This window comes from Lontra canadensis, unplaced genomic scaffold (genome assembly GCF_010015895.1).
Source record: "Lontra canadensis isolate GAN:19392208 unplaced genomic scaffold, GSC_riverotter_1.0 scaffold11, whole genome shotgun sequence".
Lineage (NCBI taxonomy): Eukaryota > Metazoa > Chordata > Mammalia > Carnivora > Mustelidae > Lontra > Lontra canadensis.
Window position 1 is genome coordinate 1,217,943 of NW_022631005.1, and position 21,402 is coordinate 1,239,344.

Below are 21,402 nucleotides of genomic sequence, written 5' to 3' on the forward strand. Positions count from 1 at the left end.
GAATACATAAGAACTATACGACATAATAAGGTAGTGTTCATTGACATTATTAAGCTCTATGTACTTGGAAAATAATATGTATCTTCAAGTGTTTATGAAAGGCAACAATTGACCAAATAGCACATGACCAAAAAAAATTCAATTCAAAGAAGTAGAAATATTATTAAACAATATGCTCTGAAAGCAATACAACAAAACTAGGAACAGTAACTAAACCAGAAACCAAACATACAAACACACATTTGTCACCTGGAAAAAATGTTTAAATTCTAAATACTAAATTTTTAAAATCATGATATCTAGAATATAATCAAAGTAAATCACTACATATCAAAGCATGTGGAATAAAATTAAGCAGTGATCAGAAACTATCATGACCTCAAATACACATATAATTTATTTATTGTTAGTAAATAGGAAAGAAAGAAAATAAATGTATGATGTACATAATTTAAGGTCAGGAATAAAATAAGCCTAAGAGGAAAAAAAGAATAAAAAGTAATTTCTTAAAAGCTGGTTCTTTGAGAGAAAAAAGATACATACACAACTAAGAAAAACAATCACAAAAGAGAAAATGTACAAATATACATAATAAGAAACAATAAGGAAGCAATAATCACAGATACAAAACAAATTTTTAGCTTTTTTTTTTTTTAAGTAGGCTCCATGCCCAGCACAGAGGCCAATGTGGGGCTTGAACTCATGACCCTGAGATCAAGACCTGAGGTGAGATCAAGAGTCAGAAGCTAACCAACTGAGCCACCCAGGTGCCCTATTAAAAAAAAAAAAAAAAAAAAAAAAATTTAAATCACTGACAGTAATGACTACTACTATTAGAACACTCTACAGAAATACATTTCAAAACTAGAATGAGTGGGTGCCTGGATGATACAGTCAGTTGACCATTCAACTTTTGGTTTCTGCTCCAGTCGTGATCTCAGGCTCATGATCTCAGAACTGTGGGATGAGCCCCACATCAGGCTTCAGGCTCAGTTGTAGGATCTACTTCAGATTCTCCCTCTGCCCCTCCTGCTCATGCGTGCCCATGCGCTCTCTCTCTCACAAAAAATAAACCTTTAAAACTGTAGAATGAGTAATTACATATATTTTTAACAAAACTAACCTTGGACGAGGCAGAAAACCAAAAAGATTAACTACTATTGAATTTAAAAAGTTGTTAAGACCTACGCGCCATAAAAAACCCCAAGCTCAGAATACTACCAAACTTAGAAAGTACAGATGCCAGTTCTATTTAAACTAATCTAGAGCATTAAAAAATAAAAACTTTTAATGTTTATATAAAATGATTACAACTATGAAAGTAGAAATTTTCCTGGAATTCAGGATTTCAATCTTTGAATTCAATATTTAATATAATCTATCATATTAAGGGATATAAGATAAAAAAAATCAAATGACTATTTCCATAGACAATGAATAGCATTTAACAAAATTCAACAATCTTTCTTGATGTAAAAGAAAACTAAATCTGAATAGAAAATTCTTTAAGATGATAAAATGTTCCAATGCAAAAGTCAAAATAATTCCCATGATAATGGGAAACATCAGAAGCATTCCCAAGGAACAAATTCAGAATGTTCACTATTTTCTCAATAACTTAACATTGTCCTGAAGGTACTAGCCAACAAAATAAGCCAAAAGAAAAAAAAAAAAAATCAGACCAAAAATACGAAAGGTGGTAAAATTACTGCTGTTCACAAATGTCTGAATACTCATAAACTTTTTTTAAAGATCTATTTATTTATTTGAGAGAGCAAGAACGAGAGCACAAGTGATACACAGAGGGAGAGGGAGAAGCAGAATCCCAGCTAGCTGGGCAAGGAGCTGACACAACACTTGATCCCAGAACCCTGACGTCATGAACTAAGCCAATGGCAGACACTTAACTGAATGAGCCACCCTGGTGCCCCAATAACTATAAACTCAAAAAAATCAACTGAAAACTTATTAGAAACAAGATGGAGGTGTCTGGATGGCTCAGCTGGTTGGGCACCTGCCTTTGGCTCAGGTCATGATCCCAGAGTCCTGGGATGCAGCCCCACATTGGGCTCCCAGCTCAGTGGGGACCCTGCTTTTGCTGTCAAATAAATAAATAAAATCTTGAAAAAAAAAATACAAAACAAAAGAAAATTTAAAAAAAAAACAAGATGATTCTTGTAGTTGAATACAGAATTAGTATGGAAAATCAGTAAGTTCACATATACAATCAGTTCTAGAATATACTAAAAACTCTCCCTTAACCTATTTCATCAAATCATCCCAGTTGTTCTTTTCTGAATGAAATTGATACTATTTGAAACATTAGTACAGTATGAATTTCTGTTACACATAATCTAGTGACTTACACTATAAAATTACAAAGGTATACTAACAGGGAATACTTGGGTCGCTTCTCGGCCTTTTGGCTAAGATCAAGTGTACTAACAGGGAATACTTGGAACCTCAATATAACAAAATCACATTTTAATTATAGTAAATATTTTAAATCCCTAATACTTAGTGTTTTACTGTACTAAAATTAAAAATGGTAGATGTTAAAATATAGCAGAATATCTAAAATTCAATCAACATAATCACACCTTCCCCACTTGTACTAAAGGATTAACATTCCATAAACCTCCACCCAAAACATAAAGGTTTTAAACCTTCAAATATGAAGCATTTTCTGACAAACTTAGGTGCTATTTTTTCAACAACCACATCACCCCCATCCAATTTACTGTTTTTAGAGGAGATTTAGCAATATATAAAGCTAAAAATGAGAAGATATACATGTGTCAATATTTATAACTATGTTGACTACTTTGTCAGTTTAACTATCAAAGGCTTTAGGAAGAATTACCTTCACATTCAGACAAACTAGTAACAATGATTTATTCCTTATAAGGAATAAGGCAGGAATCAAGCTTTTTTTTCTTTAATTGACTTTAATTTACATATATGTATATAACTCAACACCATTTTCCCCCAATGATTTGAAATGTCATTCTATCATATATAAAAACCATATAGATCATACCATACTATATACATATTATATACAAAAATTCCTTTGAGAAAGGATTTCTGGATTCTTGTGTCTCTTTGGTCTATGGAAAACTTCTAATTAATTCATACACTATTTATGCACTGTGCCAAACTTTTAATTAATTTATACACTATTTATACTCTATAGCAAACTTTTAATTAATGAAGTTTTATAATGTATTTAATGCCTGGCAGACCTCTGCTCCTTATTCCTCTCCTTTTTTAGAATTTTCAGGACTATTTTTATGTGTTTATTTTTCCATTAAAAAGTATGGAAGAGCACCTGGGTGGCTTACTTGGTTGAGCATCCAACTCTTGGATTTCAGCTCAGGTCAGGGTCTCAGGGTTCTGAGATTGAGCCCCTCATTCGGTTCCATGCTCAGCAGGGACTCTGCTTGAGATTCTCTCTCTCTCCCGTCTCCCTCTGCCCCTCCCCGCTTCTCTCTCAAATACTAAGTAAATCTTTTTTTAAAAGTATGGAAAAAGTGTGCCCAGATTTTTGAAGTACTATTGGTATTTTTAATGTGAACACACATTTTTAGATTAATCTAGGGAGAACTGATCTCAAAATAATACTAAATCTTCTCATTCAAGAATAGGATCTCTTAATTACGTCTCAGTACATAATTCTTTCAGTATAGAATTCTATTAAGTGAATAACCATCAATATTCAAGTATCTATCAACATTGCAAAAGTGATGCCTTGCAAAATGATTTCTTACCTACCAAAACCTCTTAGTAAATATTCTCTTTGAGTAAATAACAGATGTTCACAGATACCGTCTCCTTTAAGAGCCAACTTTGGTTGATGACAGATACTTTGTATTCTTATTAGAGTGCCATGAAAGAAATATTTAACTTTCCTCAAAAGGTTTGTCAAATTATGCCTGTCAACTCTTCTAGATGGATTGAGAAAATATATTTTGCCAGTTATTTCTGAGGGGGGCAGAAAGGAGGCATTGAAAGCTGTGTAAGATTAAAGCCCTATCCTCAAATGGCCTTCAATTCAAGTAGGAAAACAAACAAACAAAAAGAAAACATTAAAAACAGGGATAAGACAACCTTCCTCAGTTTCTTTGCTGAACTTTTTCTTTCCCTAACTCCCTTTAAAGAGGAATTTAGAAAAACAAACAAACAAAACAGAAGGAAAATATGGTTAAATCCTCTGGGAAGGTCAATGTTTTATGCCAATAAGCCTCTATAATGATCTTATAGAGAATGGAATTTCTAGAAAGTTACATTCTGTAAGAATAAAGTATCGCCTGGAGCACTATAGGTGTGGTGCTAAAACAATGAATACTGTTACGCTGAAAAGAAATAAATTTAAAAATTTTTTTTTAAAAAACTGCTATAATTAAAAAAAAAAAAAAAAAAAAAGAATAAAGTATCCAGGAGTAAAGTCTAAGATTGCTTGTCCAGTTAGGTTAAGAGACAAAGCTTAATGGCTGTTCACTCTTAGAAAATGAAACAATTCCCACAGTAATGCATACTTGCCAGCATAATCAAGAAATACAAAACTTAAACTATAATCCAAACCTTCCGTCACCATGGACCATAGCCTTAATGACTCTTATGAAATACGTTCAGCGTTTAGATTATAATTTATTTCAGTAATAGTTGAAATATATTTCAATATGTTGAAATATACTAAAATAGTTGATCAGAGATGTAAGTTAATTATTGAATCTGAGGCAAAAAAATAATAGGCAAAAAAATAATAGGTTGGAATCATACCAAGTTCCTCCATATGAAGGAAAGAAGATATAGTAAAAATCAAAGTATCTTATACAGAATATTGATATTCTATAACAAAAGATAACTTGAAGATAGTTATGATTATGTAATATGTGCTCAGTCCTGAATCTATGACTTCTCTGTCCAGTAAAAGCATTTGGGAAATCTCTAATGCAGAAATAAGACACTTTTTGCAGTTATCAGGTAGATTTCTAAGCTTTATTAATCAGTGTTGACAGTGTTAAGTAAAACACTACATTTTACTGCTCTTTCTGCTTCCATTTCTTTTTTTTTAATCTTTTTTTATTAATCATTTTTTTTATTTTCAGCATAACAGTATTCATTGTTTTTGCACTACACCCAGTGCTCCATGCAATCCATGCCCTCTCTAATACCCACCACCTGGTTCTCCCAACCTCCCACCCCCCCAACTCTTCAAATCCTTCAGATTGTTTTTCAGAGTCCATAGTCTCTCATTGTTCACCTCCCCTTCCAATTTCCCCCAACTCCCTTCTCCTAACTCCCCATGTCTGCTTCCATTTCTTTAAGTAAACCCTGGTCTAGTCCACAAAATTTTTGTTTCCAAAGAAAAAAGTCCAGGAATAAGCTAAGGCTACAGATCACACAAAAGAAAATGTCCTGTGGTAAGTCGTCTTTCTACATACCACAACATCTGCTTTCTCCTTGTTGTATTTTATTTCATGCTGTTTTGATTGTCATCAATCAGGAGGACAATTCTACTCTTTGTTTGATGACTGGCCTGTGCTTCCAAAAGTGAAGAGCTCAGTGAAACAGAAGCTGCAGCAGTTGAAAACCAGGTCACAAATGTGAATGAGACAAAGTGAGAAATGGCTCTGAAGCTTAACAAACCAAGAAATACTAGATGCAGGTGATGCAGAACAGAGAGGACACAGTAAGGATAATAGAGCCTCATACTCAAAATAGGAGAAGGATCCAACTGAAGAAATAATAAACATTTTTAAAGAAATTGATGTGTATGTATGTGTGTATAAATATTCACTATTTGTAGGAAGGACTCTAGGTCCAAAAACTCCCTTTACTAAGAGAATGTTGATATGTGTAAAGTAATAAAAGAAAAATGTTTGCAAAGAAAGAAAAAATAAAGAACAATGTCTTACCTTAAAAAAAAAAAAGAAAATGTGTTTTTCTACTTTCAAAAACAATTAGTATATGATTTACTTGCCCAAAAGGCTTCTGCAGCATACCAAATCCAGTAGATCAGTTTGTGAAGAGCCATTAGAATTAGCACAGTAAATTCCCTGTAAGACATTCTTTTGCAACTAGATAAAAATCTTTCATAATCAAAAAATCAATTTTGGGGGCACCTGGGTGACTCAGTGGGTTAAAGCCTCTGCCTTCAGCTCAGGTCATGGTCTCAGGGTCCTGGGATTGAGGCCCACATTGGGCTCTCTGCTCAGCAGGGAATCTGCTTCCTCCTCTCTCTCTCTGTCTGCCTCTCTGACTACTTATAATCTCTGTCTATCAAATAAATAAATAAAATCTTAAGAAAAAAAAAGTCAATTTTGATATGGAAATGGAGGTCAGTGAGGTTTTTTCCAAGTTTTTAAAGATGCTTCAGTCAAGTAAATACCACATTTATTCCCTTTCTAAATTTTTCTCCCCTCTTTTTGTAAAACACTAGAAATGAACAAGGAAAAGGGGCTCAGTATTATAAAATCTACTGCCACACCCAGGATAAGAAGCATTCCAAAAAACTCCAACAAAAGAGAAAGCAAATGGCAGAGATTTGATTTGGTAATATGCATGCACTCAATTTTTGGCTCTTTTATCTATATACAAAGTTAAAATTTTGTGATCTCCAGTTTCAATTTGAAAATATGCCCTGTACTAAAGATTAAACAAACAAAAAATTTTTTTACTACAGCAGTCCCAAAGAAAGATGAGACACCTGCCAAATATCAAATCAAAAAACCTGAATATCACCCAATTCCTTCTTTTCCCTTACCTTCCATTTCTTCTTACCAAGTTGTCTCAGCTGTATTTCTGAAATATTGGCATCTCTTTCACCTCCACTGCGATTGGGATGTCAAATCCATCTTTACCTTTAAACTCCTATAACAGCATCCTAGCTAATCTCCCTGTTTCTACCCTTGTCCTCCTCTACTCAGTCTCCACAAGCAGTACACATGATCCTCTTAACTTAAATCTCATCATGCCATTCTTCCACTAAAACCATTACAAGTTTCCCATTTCACCCAAAATGAAATACAAACTCCTAGGCCATGACCCTCCCATGATCCAGATACTTTGATTCTGTAAGCACACCTCCTTTCACTCTTTCTCTCCATCACACATTCCATATATACTGATCTTTCTGACCCTCAGATAAGTCATGCTCTCTCCTACCTTATGCATAGCCTTTGTATTTTCGTTTTCTCTTCCTATAAAGACCTTCCCTCAACTCTTGGATTTTTGTTTTAGTTTTTGTTTTTAGGATTTGAAGAATACATTGGTGTAAAAAATTCAAACAATACCAAAAAACCATATGGAAAGAAACAACCACTAAGAATGACCACCCAAAGAGAATTTCCATTAATACTTTGAGGATAATCTGTTCTTACATCTCTCTATGGATTCATATGCTATTATATACTGTATATATAAATAATCTTCCATAAATTCCAACTCTTTCCAAACTGGTTCTTTCTTGTACATTAGTTCTCAACTCAAATACCACCTTCTCAAAAGAGGGACTGTTCCTCTCTATATCACCCTGTTTATTTTCTTCACTGCACTTCTTTGTTTACTTGTCTCTCATTTTTTATCTGTTCAATCCCCCATAGAATGTAAGCTCCATGAAGGCAGAGATCTTGTCACTACTTTCTCAATCACGAAGGTCTAGCCCAAGACTGAACACACTGCAGGTGCCCAATATTTACTGAATGAACATATGGTGGCTCTGTTTAACATTAATAAGGTGCCAAACCCTAAATTAATATCTCCCATTCAAATTTATCTCCTGCGCTTCATACTCATACTTAATCATTCCACTTGTCTAAATAGAAACAGGTATTTTAGTCTCAGTGAGCAAACCTGTTCTTCCTCATAGGAGTCCCTATTTAGATGGTATTCCCTATTTAGACAAATGACACTACCATCAAACAAATATCCCAAGCCATACATTTAAATTCTATCTTTGATGCAATTATTCCCCCTCACCTCACACCCACTGAATCACCACCAAGAGCCTCTCCATACTACCTCAATTCTACCTCCTAAGACTCTTCAATACTCATTCAAGTCTCATTCAGCCCATCTGTTTCTCTTCCACTCTCCTGACTCCACTCAATAGCAAATCACTGTCACTCATTTTTCCCCAGACAACTGTAATAACCTAACTTGCTGCTTTAGAACCATTCTTATTCCCCTCTAATTTATTCTCCATGGTGTAGCCTCAATAGTATTTTCAAAATAACAGTATGATCACATCATATCCTTCATAAAAAACTTCAATGGCTTCCCATTACTCTTAGGTTAAATCTTAAAATCCTTATCATGCATTATAAGGCCCACAAGAAATACTCCTTGCCTAACCACCCAGACTTTCCCTATAAACCAGTCTTTGGCCTTCTTTCAATTCTTTAAACCTACCATTCTCTATTCCCCTCATGGCTTTCATATATGCTGTTCCTTCCACCTAAAAGATTATCCACCAAGTCACAACACCCTTGCAACACATAATCATCCTTTGGGTATCAAACTCAAAGGCCACTTCCTCAGGGAGGCTGTGGTAGGCATAAATCTAAAGCTATCTCTCTTCCTCCCCAAGATTTCCATCCTCTGTTATACAATCAAACATTAATCTAGGTATTGTTGTGAAAGGACTTCCCAAATATAATTAAATATTACTCAGCTGATTCTAAGCAAGAGAGATTATCCTGGATTATCCTGATGGGTCTAATATAATCAGTTAAACCCTGAAATGCAGAGCTTTCTCTGGGCTGAGGGCAGAATTGGAAGTCAGAGAGATGCGGCACAAGTCAGCAAGCAACCTGACTAAACCTGGAAGATTCTCCCCCTAAAAGATTCCACGTAAGATCCCAGTCCAACTGATTGAGTACCCTGATTTAGGCCTGCAAGACTTTAAGCAGAGACCCCAGTCAAGCCACCTGGATATCTGATCTACACAAACTGTGATACAACAGATGGGTGTGCTCTAAGCTGCTAAATTTGTGGGAACAATAGAAAATGATTATAAAGACTTCCCTGACCCCCACCTCCACCACAGATAGTGTTAGAGCCTCTGTTAAATGTTCCCATAGCATGTGACACTTCTCTTTCATAATATGCATCATACTTATTACTTAATGTATGCTGCCTAAGATCTACATTCAGAGATTTTGTATTTTTGTATACCATACACCATTATATTCCCACACCTACAAAACTGCTACTTATAAATGTTTATAGAGTGAATAAACCAATTTCTTATTCATCTATCTCCCCAAAGTCTCAAACATGACACACCTTCAGTAAATGCTATATTATAAAATATTGCTATAAGGGTCAGTTGCTTTATAGCAGTGACTGAAAAGAGAGGAAAAGAGATGGGATGATTGGAATATATTCAGAATCACTGGGGCAGTTTTTTGTTTGTTTGTTTGTTTGTTTTACAAACCCTCTCTCACTTACAACTACTCACAATCTGAAATGCCCACTCCTTGCCCTATATCCTGGGGGGGGGGGGGGGGGCATGACCATCTATTAGAGAATTACAAAAGATTCCCATATAGAGCCATTATTACTGAGTCATATTCCTAATGTCACTGAGTCATATTCCTCAGGTATGCTGAATTGTAAATTAAGGTTTAACACACAAAGTTGGTTTACTTTTTTAAAGAAATGCTTTGCAAAAGGAAAAAAAAGCAAATTTACTCTATCTGAAACATTACTATTTCACAATAAAGAGAGACTGAATACATTTTAACTGGTCAAAAAGAGGAAAAGTCAACTGAAAGAACAATTTACTTACATCAATGGAAAAGCAAAAAATGGAAGTGTCATGGCAAGTCTTGCTGTAAATTCATCAGGAAGATACCACAAATATACAATTAAACATGTAAACAGATAAAGAACTGAAGAGTAGAGAATTAATCTTCCAACCCATAATTTTTGTAATCTCTGATTTTTTTCCCTAAATTCTTCCAATGCTTGAATTTCCTGTTAAGAGAAATTGTTCTATATTATTGAATTGAATCTCAAATTTCATAAAGAAATCAAAATATTAACAAAATTTTTAAATGATCGATTATATATGAAGAACTCTGAAAAGTCAATGAAATATATCTTAATATTTTAAAAAAACAATATGAAAAAGAAAATTAGAAATAAAGTTAAAAACATATGAAAATCCTTATTCTGACAAGTCACTATTTTATTCCATTTTATTTTTCAAAGATTTTATTTATTTATTTTGCAGAGAGAGAGAGAACACAGCAGAGGGAATTGGGGAGGGAGGAGGCTTCCCACCAAGCAGGGAGCCTGATGTGGGGCTCAATCCCTGGGACCATGACCTGAGCCGAAGGCAGATGCTTAAGGACTGAGCCACTCAGGCACCCCAACAAGTCACTATTTTAAATGCAAAATTAAGGGATGCCTGAGTGGCTCAGTAGGTTAAGCATCTGCCTTCGGCTCAGATCATGATCCTAGGGTCCTTGGATGGAACCCCATGTCAGGATCATTGTTCAGCAGGGAGGCTGCCACCCACCCTGCTTGTGCTCACTCTCTCATTTTCTTTCTCTCTGACAAATAAATAAAATCTTTAAAAATAAATTTTTAAAAAATTAAGATACTATTTTTGACCGACCAAATTAGCAAAGATCAAGCATGGACTTGACACCAATAAATAGTACTTCTTAAACTAAATAATAATTCTTGCTGTATAAGGTCTAAAAAAAAATGGCTAGAAATTAATCAGTTAATTTTAAAAATCTGGCTATGAAAAAGAGTTAATAAAAATTAAAACACTGACCCATACTAGATTCTTTCAATCTATTCATCACTCTCAATATTCCTAAGCAATAGCCACTTTTGATAATGAAGTTTATGAAGTTTCTGGACTGATAAAACTGTTGCAGACTATCTTATAATCTACTTCATCCTATCTGCAACATTGTTTTACACCATTCTATACATCTAATTTCATACTACAGGTTCTAGTGATACAGACTTCTTAAGTCACTGAGAGATTTCTGATTTTTTTTAGATAATATAACATTAAAGTTTTCAGGCTTACTCTATATCATCTCTAAATTCCCAAGCCAGATCCAGTCTCCAAAATAATATACTTATACTAAAATAATATTTATGCAATACCCAAGATGAATTAAAACACCCAGAGCCAAAAAACATACCTTATCGATATTTTCCAGAACTTCTACAGTTGAAGGTTTTGTCTGTTATAAAAACAGATATGACATTAAAATTTGTTACTGCAAACTTAGAAACACTTTGACTTATAAAATCATAAAAGAACATTTTAATTCAAAAATAAGTTTTTTCAAATCTCAAGTAATATGTATTCTTGTTTATTGAGATTTAGATTTAAATAAAATTATAATTATAAACAGAACTACATAATGTTATAGAAGTAAGCATTTTCCTACTTGGGTTTTTAGTCCTAAAGGTACTTTCAACTCCAACAGCTCAATTTCTACCATTCTTTTTTTTTTTTTTAATTTCTACCATTCCTAATCCCAATAGAACATGCTTTTATAGAGAAAGTTTTCCTCCAAGAAAAATTCTCTTAGATACAATTATTCAAAGAAATCATATATTTAAAAGCTCAAGACTAAAGATGGTCTGATCTACTATTGCTAAAAGTTCACTTAGGACTCTGAAAGTCAAAATCAATAGGTTACCTTCATTCTGAATACCTAAAGTATTTTTCTGAAGATCAGCTTTTTAAAAGACATCTAAAAATACTTCATTATAGCACAGTTTGTTAAAAATATTTTTTATGCACCCACAATAAAAACCAGCCAAAATATCTCATACAAAATGTCTCATATAATACCAATTATATACTCAATAACATAAGAGGGCAGTGGATATCAATTCATTATAGTTCCCATAAGAGTTTTTAACATTAGGTTGAACCATATGAAATTGCTTTTTATGTAAGTCAAAACGGTTGAATATTGGCAATTTCATATGGTTCAACCTAACAAAGACAAAGGAAAGGTAGACAAATTTGATCCTAGATAGACAAATTTGATCCTCAAGCAGAACTGTAATAGAGTTTTAAAGGGAGGAGCAGAGAGTTAATAGAATTTCAATCCAAAACAAAGCATTTCCATAACAGTCCAAAAATTAGTCTACCAAGTATTGCAAGTCTTGTTATGGTAAAAAGGAGTTAAAAATAAGCAAAGTAATTTCTCTGAGACTACACTATCCTCTCTCATATTAGAAAAGAACATTTATTAACATATCTTATATTTTATAGCACTAAATAGGAGATACTTCCTCTAAAGACTTAACCAATAAAATCAAACTGCATTTCAAATTTTCTTTAAGCTTTAATTCCTAAAAGTATACTTAGTATGACTTCAGCAAATACATAATAAAAGATATAGCCCATAAAAACATTAAGTATTATACAGCATACAACTATAATTTCAAATAGTTCAACAATAACAGTAATTTCAACTATTTTTCAAATAAGATTGAAATGTAGGCAATATAAGAAGAAAACAAGAAAATGTAACCATTTGCATGTGAATGCATAAATAAATTAAAAAATCCACAAGTCAAAGTGAAATAATTATGTTAAACAGTCATTAAGATACCTATATAGCAAGTGGAACTATTAAAGTCCAAATATACAACTAATTCATCAGAGAAGAAAATTAAATAGAATTAGGGATAATATCAAGCTCTACTCAAGGCTATAGCACAAAGGAGACTTTACAAGTAGGTTTATATGACACTTTATATTAGACTAAGAATTGGATGTAAAGAAAACTTACCCTCCATCGAGAAAATAATCCACCCATCTTTTATGTGTAGAAGACGAGCACAGTGATAAATATCATCAATTGTCCAAAGGAATTCACAACTAGAAATAAAGCAAGTATTTAAAAAATTTTTAAGTTAAACACACACTATACCCACTATAAAATTTAGATGTTGCAATACTGCCTAAAAATACTATACAATATTAATTTCTTTGAACTCCCATTTATGTGGAAGTTTAGTTCAGATAGTCTTGGGATAGAATCTACCCTTCAAGAAATCCCTTCTTCCATGCCAGAACACATTTAAAAGTGAAAATATAGCTGAAAAGGCTTTTAAAAGGCAAGGCATTTTAGGAGTGTATATTCATACCACTTTGCAACTTGCTGTTCTTTAAAGTAGGTCCCCTAATGTAAGAGACGTTTTACCATACTACTTTCATTCTACATGCTTAGATACAACGTTTCCATCATTCAGCTATCTCCCAACTAAACTAGTTACTCAGAATTAGGGGTTCTTACAATGTTTAGAATATTATTTTACAAGTAATAACAGAAAGCCCATGGATTCTGAGTAAGAAAATAAAGTTTACAAGACTACTAGTGAGCTTGAGCAAATCATTTAATGCTTTTGAGCTTTAATTTTCTTTTCTGTAAATTAGACTTAATATACCAGCACTTTTCACAGGATAGCCTTCATTATTACCATTTTACAGATAAGAAAATTAAGTAAAAAGACATTCAGAGATTGGCTCAGAAGAAACAGGATTCAAAGCTACTATCTTCAGGGACACATGGGGGGCTCAGCGGGTTGAGCATCCGACTCTCTATTTCAGCCTGGGTCATGATCTCAGGGTGTGAGATGGAGCTCTGAGTGGGCTCTGTGCTGGTTATGGAGCCTGCCTGGAATTCTGTCTCTTCCTCTCCCTCTGTCATTCTCTCTCTAATTTAAAAAAAAAAAAAAAAAAAAAAAGCAGACAAACAAAAACCACACAAACTACCCTATCTTCAGACTTCCAGTCTGTTCACTACTGATCCAATACTCAAATAAACATTTCTCTCTGAAATTGTGTCTAAGCTGGGGCACCTGAGTGGTTCAATTGGTTAGGTGTCTGCCTTCAGCTCAGGTCATAATCCCAGAGTCCTGGGATTGAGGCCCATGTTGGGCTTCCTCTGTGGGAGCCTGCTTCTCCCTCTCCCTGCCACTCCCCCTACTTGTACTCTCTCTCTGTGTCAAATAAATAAATAAAATCTTAAAAAAAAAAAAAAATTGTGTCTAAATCCCTAAAGCCAGTTGACCTTCATGTCAGCTAGCTGTGTATCTTTGTCCTTCTTATAATCATTTTTCTGTGACTCTCAAATGTATTACAATATTACCATGTGGATGAAAATGTATCAGCCATCTTAGATTCTATATCAATTTACCAGCCCATAATTATGGATCTTTTTTATTCTTTTATATAGAAATAGTGAAAGTATACTTTCAAATTTACATATTTTTACCAGAAATAGTTACATACTGTCAGTGTATAAAACTACTTCATTCCACACACAAAAGAAGTTATGCCATAATTCTCACATTTTTTTAAGACCATTAATGTAATAAAAAATGATGCCAGTACCAAGGAAATACATTCACTCTGCAACACTCTTTATAGATTAGAATTAGCATAAGGCATACCAATCTTGAACTTTCTTGGTTAGAGAAATAACAAAGATCCTAATTACAAATACTTCCACTTTACAAAGTGATTTCTAGGACCAGAAATAACTATAAACTATCCTAAAAAATTTTGGTGTTTATAAACGAATGTTACAAGTCACATTTAAATTGCAACCTAAGAACTATTAATCCTTCAATATTAACTCAGTATTCAAATTTCTAAAATGCAGTGGTAGGAAATCCAGAAAATTTAATGAATAGAAGTATAAATCTCTCAGTTGAAACATTAAATAGATCTTAAAACCTTCTTAAGATGCTAAAAATACTCACCAAGAAAGGTGACTGGTTTGGGGGCAATTTATATGAACCACTGAACTCGGTACTTTAAAAGTATATAGTATTTGGGAACTAATTGTATGGTAACTAGCACAGTGTTTTATATATAACTGACCCACACATTTTGGTTTGTAACAGTTATATGCCTCCGAGTTAAGTTTATACATATTAAAAATTGGAATTTTTAATATTTAAAGGTAATAACAGGGGTGCCTGCCTGGTTCAGTCAATAGAGCATGGGACTCTTGATCTTGGGGTCATGGGTTCAAGCCCCATGTTGGGGGTACAGTTCACTAAAAAATAAATAAATAAATAATTTTTTAAAACAACATTTAAAAAAAGTAATGACAACAGTAAAGATACCAGTTAAATATTTGATAAATACTTTATCTCTGGTATGCCCTAAAACAATGCTTTACATGCATTTTATTATTTAGATACTATTATAATGCATTTTATTATTTAGATACTATTATCATCCCATTTTATAAATGTCAGAAACCGAGGCTAGGGAAGTGAAGAAATTTGCTTCCAAAAATATTAAGTAGCATAGCCAGACACAGGGTTTTAGTTGTGGCTTTTTATGAAGCAAATAGTTATTCTCAGTAACACAAAATCAAAATTAAAGTTTGCTTTGTATAAATTAGATTGGAATATTTATATATCAAATACATGCAAGCACCTCTGACATTCTCAAATCGCTGGTAAACAGAGCTATTGAAGTGGAAAGTAAGTTATAAATACAAGAGACAGTGTTGGTACAGTGTATCATGTGGCCCAACTCCTCATTTGATTAAATCTGAATGCTTAAATCTGCATGGAAGAGAAGCTAAATGATTTGCCAAATCATTTTGGCAGCTAGCACCAGCAAGAGGCAGAATTGGTAATGAAAGTCTGCAAGTACTGCCTTTACTTGTTTACTGCACATCACTTTTTAAGTGTAATATGAAATATATGCATAATGTTTCAATTAATACCAACCTTGACATCAATTATTTGCTTGGAGAATTGTTTTGATGTTAATGACTCAAACTATGGCTTAGCCTTTAAGATTCCTGAAGCAGAGTATTATGCTTTAAAATTTGCCCTCTAAAACAACATTAGGGTAAACAGTCATTAAATGCCTATCCATGCTTTCAGGATCATAATCAAAGAATGAGTTAACCCTCATTGTTCCAGCAATTTTCCTAAAATTCCAAATTCCAGTATTTATTAAAGAAGCTGATTTGCTATAATACTCATGTAATGGTAGTACTTTCCAAAAGATATGAAACATAACACTCAGTCTTTCTATATAGCTTTAATTTCATACCTCTTCTATTTTCAAACACTTTTTCCCTCCTTGCCACACAAACATCTCACCTCCAATTCCTGTGGCCCATTACTTACTAGCAAACCTTGGGCAAATAAGTTACTTAACCTCTCAGTTACTCTGTATCTTCAGGAAAAGAGGGATAGTTAAGGACCCTCTTAAATGTTGAAAGGCTGAAATGATGACATAACGCATTTGAAAGTATTTACATCAGTGCCCAACATATAACTAATTTCTCAAAACAAACTGTTTTTACTGCTGTGGTCACTGCCGTTTCCTAGTCCGTCTCTTCCAACACATGCAAGATATATGCGAAGCAAATAACTAGCACTTCCTTCTGAAGCATAAATCAATGTTTGCCCTTGAGTGGACAGACTGCTCAATCTCAAGTGGCTTATCCCCAAGATCTCTTCCATGAATATGTAGTCTCTTTCCACTCTGATATCATAATGGCATCTGACATGACCTTAAGAGCTGGATATATCTAATGTGTTTTTCAATAAATAATAATGCCCACTATATTATTTCAATGTGTCCTATCAACTGATATTCACACTCAGGTTTGGGTGTCAGAATTTAAAATCTTGGGTCATGTTGTTCTTAAATTTTCAGCTCACTTCAACTCATATTAAAATAATGGAGGGGCACCTGGGTGGCACAGTTGGTTGAGCGTCTGACTCTTGGTTTGGCTGGGGTTGTGATCTCAAGGTCGTGAGATCGAGACCTGTGTGGGGCTCTGTGCTCAGTGCAGAGTCTGCTTAAGATTCTCTCTCCCTCTGCTCCTCACCTCCCCCCGCCACACCCCACTCTCTCTCTAAAATCAATTAAGTCTTTAAAAAAAATAAAATAATGGAGTAAAAAAGGTCTGGATCAAAATATGGCTCAGATGGATACTAACAATGTGATCTTGGGTAAATTAAACTCTCTAACCTCAGTTTCTACATTTACCTAGTGGTGAAAATATCTACACTTCACAGAACTGTTGTGTTCTGTGAAATTAAGTATCATTTGGCACAGTGTCCAACAAGTAGTGAGCACATAATAAATTTTAGCCATTATTATCATTATTATCAGGAAGCACATGTAGTACAGACAATACTCCTCACATAGAACCTTTCTAACTTCTTATAAAGTACCTATTTTGGGGGTGCCTGGGTGGCTCAGTCATTAAGTGTCTGCCTTCAGCTCAGGTCATGATCCCAGAGTCCTGGGATGGAGCCCCAGGTCAGGCTCCCTGTTCAGCGGGAAGCCTGCTTCTCCCTCTCTCACTCCCCCTGCCTGTGTTCCCTCTCTCTCTGTCAAATAAATAAATAATATCTTTTTAAAAAAAGTACCTATTTTCATAATGTTAAAATTGGAAAAATAAATTACAGTTTGTATTTTAACTGAAATTGTATTCATGTGCACTAGTATAAAAAATATATATACTCTTCCATTAAAACAGCAAAGAAAGTTAACTTTTATGTTTATCAAGTTCCAAACCTAAGTGCAAAGTACTCAGTCACCATCAACAGTGCCTCTCTATTGTACTATTCGATTTAAGATTAAAAGTGATTTGTTCTAGAACTCTTTCAATTATTCTAACTGAAAAGGCAATTCTGAAATATCCTAAATCACCGTATTTATTGATCAAAAATAAAATTACTGAAAAGAAGTACACCTCTAAAAGCACTTTTATTATATGCGGATTAATTCTGGTCTTCATGGTAAATTGATGTCCATTCTGAACTAAACACTACCAAAAATGCCTATTTAAGTAGAAAGAGCTCTATATTAAATCATGTCTGGTTGATAGCCATATAACTTCTTAGATTCTCTATCAAGTTAAAAATATATAAACAGCGTAAATTTATTAACAGCGGTGAGCTAATCTTAACAGGTGACAGAGAAACTTAACATTCTAATTTTAAATGCACCACTCTTGTTTTTAAAAACGTGTTCAAAATCAACTTCCTCCTGAAATGGAACTATGGGGGCTGCTGAGAACAAGAGATTATCGCTCCCTGCCATTCCCTGCCAGTTTGAACACATGCCTGAAGCCAAGCTTACTCACATGCACACACACTGCTGTGAACAGGGGTCAGTTATATTCATGGTGACACCCAGGCCAAAGAGATAGGAGAAAACAACTGACATAAACCAGAGGCCAACTGGGAAAAGAGGAACGTGGAAAACTCCGTGAGTCACGGGTTTTACTACCATGAGGGCACCATCAGCAAAACGGAGTTCACTAATACCAACTCTCTCAATCGTCATACACAATATTAAAGAATTAAACTATTCTTTAAAGATTTTTATTTTTAAGTAATCTCTACACCCAATGCGGCCCGAACTCACAACCCCCCCCCCCCCCCCCCCATCAAGAGTCCCATACTCCAACCGAGCCAGCCATCAATTAGACTACTGATGTAGTTCATTCAGATCTCGGGAAGTGCCTGTGACACCTACGCAACCTCGCCCTTTCCTCCACCCCTTACACCGCCCACCTTCCCTCAAATAAGGACAACGGCAGCAGACAGGCTTCCCTAAGCACCACGTAATCCACGCCCACATGCCTGGGCCGAGCAGCATGACACTGACAGTTTTCCGTCTCTCCCGACCGGTCCAATTCGTGGCGCCTCCGCACAACTCAGACAAAAAGAGATGGACAAAATACTCCAAGCGACAGCTTAGCGTTTAACCTTCTGACCCTTCGTCTCGACATAGGTGGGGCCAAAGAGCCTATGCTCAGCTCAACCTATTCACCCCCCGGACTCTCTGAGAACAAGGCTGGGAAACTACCTCCCCTTTGCAGGAGGTGGGGGCGGATGGTGGCCAAAAGGGTTCTCTATTACTCCAAAGTCACCCCTGGCACTTTGCTGGGAAATCAAGGAGAGCAGGAGGCGACGTTGGTCAGCGCGCAGCCCTGCGGGAGTCGGACTAGCAGCCGCCGCAGAGCTCTCAAGCCACTCGGAATGGGGCGGGGGCGCCCGGGAGAGGCAAGCAGGGAAACTGGAGCTATCTCCCAGAGAAGAGCTCAGGGCGCTTCCCCCCTGCCGAGCCCTCCCAACTGCCCTCATTTTGAACGTTTTACCTGCAAGAAGCGGGCAAAGCCCGGCGCTTGCGTCCACGTCTGCCAGCTTCGGCGGCCACGGCGCAGCCCGCCTCCGGAGCAGGCAGCAGCCGCCACCGACAGAGCTATGGGCCCGGCCAACTCCTTCCCATCAAACCCCGCGCTCCCGCCGCCGGCCAATCAGCGCCACGGCCGGCGCGCGCCGCTCCCCGGTCACGTGACTGTGACCCGGGAGGGCAGTTGGGGCGGGCCGGCGGGGCGGTTGGCCTGAGGGCGCTTGTCCTTCTGGCTTCCGCGGCTAAGTAGGGTGCTCATCGTCGCGTCTCGGGGGTGTACTGCCATTTATTATGAGTCTTACCACTACTGTTCCTTCTTTTCCTCTGCCTCCTCTTATTCTTTGCAAGCCTGTTCTCCCAACTCTCACTGGAGAAAGACAACCCCGAAACTGATCCTGGTGGTCCTAGACCGCGGGGAGAGAGACGAGTGGGGTTGAGGGTGGAGATGGGTGCGTCTGGCAAGGACTCTTCCTTAAAGGATCCCACGATCCGCTGTCATGCAGCCGGCCGCAGAGCAAGTTAATACTACCACACAGCTTAGAAGAGGCCGGTTCCCAAACAAAACGTTGGAGAAAATTCAGCCTAGACTCCAGAAGTGCTTGAGGATTTAACTCGTGGACGTCAAAAAGGGTCATTTGATGACAGGACGCTTACCTCACCCGTGTGTGGTAAGCTTCAAATGCCAGATGATGATGATTTCAAACCCTTGGATAACATAAGCCGAGTTTTCTATTCTAAAACTCTGAACTCAAGAATACGTCCTTCACAGGTCGTGATGCGTGGGCCCACAAATAAACCACACAGGCTGCATGCACCCCAGATTTGAAACATTGGCTAGAGAGCGTTCGATTTCCTAGTCACCTGGAAGTGGAAAGTCTAAATAACAAAAGATCTTGAACCACACAAGGTAAACAGTGAAGAAGGGTTGAAAAGCAAGCAAAAGCTTTGGTCATAGTTTACCTCTGGGACATGTTTTAACCCTTTGTGTCAACGTTTTTCATGGGGTTTTTTCTGTTTTGTTTATTTACCTACATGTTTTTAAATTTTCCATTGTTTTTGAAGAGTGGCATTGTTTTAATGTGCTACATGTAAACTTTGACAAAGCAACCAGGTAAGGTAAAGTAAGAAATTGAGCATAGGATCTAATTGGTAAGAATAATATATTATACTGGAAGCTACCAGATAATTCACTGTGGAGTTGTTTGTCCTCACTGTTAAATCTTTAGTTACAGCTTTGTAAGCTTGAAAGGATGAAGGGAAGGCTGGACCAAAGTTTACTTCTTGTGCACTCTGGGTCAGGTATTTTACAAATCTAGAAGAAAATAGGAAAACATTTCATCTATTTTGATATGAAAATTTGACCATTTCATTTTTAATCCTTTGCTATTTCAAAGCATGTTTTTAAAAGGCCTGTGCAGTTAATGCAAGTATATCTCCTCACTTCAGGAGTATCCTTTCCTAAGAGAACAGGGAAGAAATATTTTCTACTTGCTAGTGATTTGTTCTCTAGTTTTAACTGAGCCATCAAGGTCTGTTGTAAAGGGGGAAAGAAACAGAGTGGGGGAAACAAAGAAGAACTAGCCAGGTGCCAGATATCCCAAAAACCTAATCCTGAGACAAAATTCCTAGGTAATTACTCCGGAAGAGGAGAGACTAGTCCTGGGAAGGGGAGGGTGAGATGTATTGAATCAGCACTTTTAATCAAACAACTTTTTAGGTATCATTTTTCAGATGGGGAAATTGAATAGAAATATGTATATTGTCGAAAGTAACACTATACGTCTGCCTCCTTTATATTAAGCAGTTTGTCAGGCAGTGAAGGAAGACCAAATATTTATTGAGGACAAAATCCTGTGTTAAGTGTAAGGATGCAGAAATAAATAGTAGAGCTGCCCTAAAGCAGCTAACACTAGCGAGAGAAACCTTCAAGAAAACAAACCAAAAAATACAGGGTAAATAAGTACTATGATAGAGGCAAATGTTCAAGAGAGTGAAAAATGAGAAAGCAGCAGCAGCCAGAGGGGATATGGGAAAACCAATGAAGGTGGTGCTTCAGCTGAGTCCAGATATTAAAGAATTATTCCCTACTAATCCTAAAACTGTCCTGGGGTAGATTCTAAAAAAGTGAAATCAGGAAAACACCAGAGGGGGCACCCAGGTGGCTCAGTCATTAGGCGCCTGCCTTGGATTCAGGTCGTGGTCCCAGG

At 36.0% G+C, this 21,402-nt stretch overlaps 1 protein-coding gene across 4 annotated transcripts in view; it reads right to left on the reverse strand.

Moving 5' to 3' along the window:
* The window catches only part of LNPK (lunapark, ER junction formation factor), a 76,610-nt gene extending 56,896 nt beyond the window's left edge, over window positions 1-19,714 (reverse strand). For 2 of the 4 annotated variants that reach the window (XM_032855948.1, XM_032855950.1), the window contains exons 1-4: window positions 19,161-19,282; window positions 12,792-12,880; window positions 11,178-11,219; window positions 9,797-9,984 (exon numbers count right to left, since the gene is read on the reverse strand). In XM_032855948.1, coding sequence (XP_032711839.1) covers window positions 9,797-9,984; window positions 11,178-11,219; window positions 12,792-12,818 — 257 coding nt within the window. In that variant the 5' untranslated portion in view covers window positions 12,819-12,880; window positions 19,161-19,282. Of the gene's footprint in view, window positions 1-9,796; window positions 9,985-11,177; window positions 11,220-12,791; window positions 12,881-19,160; window positions 19,283-19,497 lie in introns of those variants that run through there. The other 2 variants (XM_032855949.1, XM_032855951.1) reach the window with 2 other exon arrangements.
* Window positions 19,715-21,402: the final 1,688 nt, after the last annotated feature.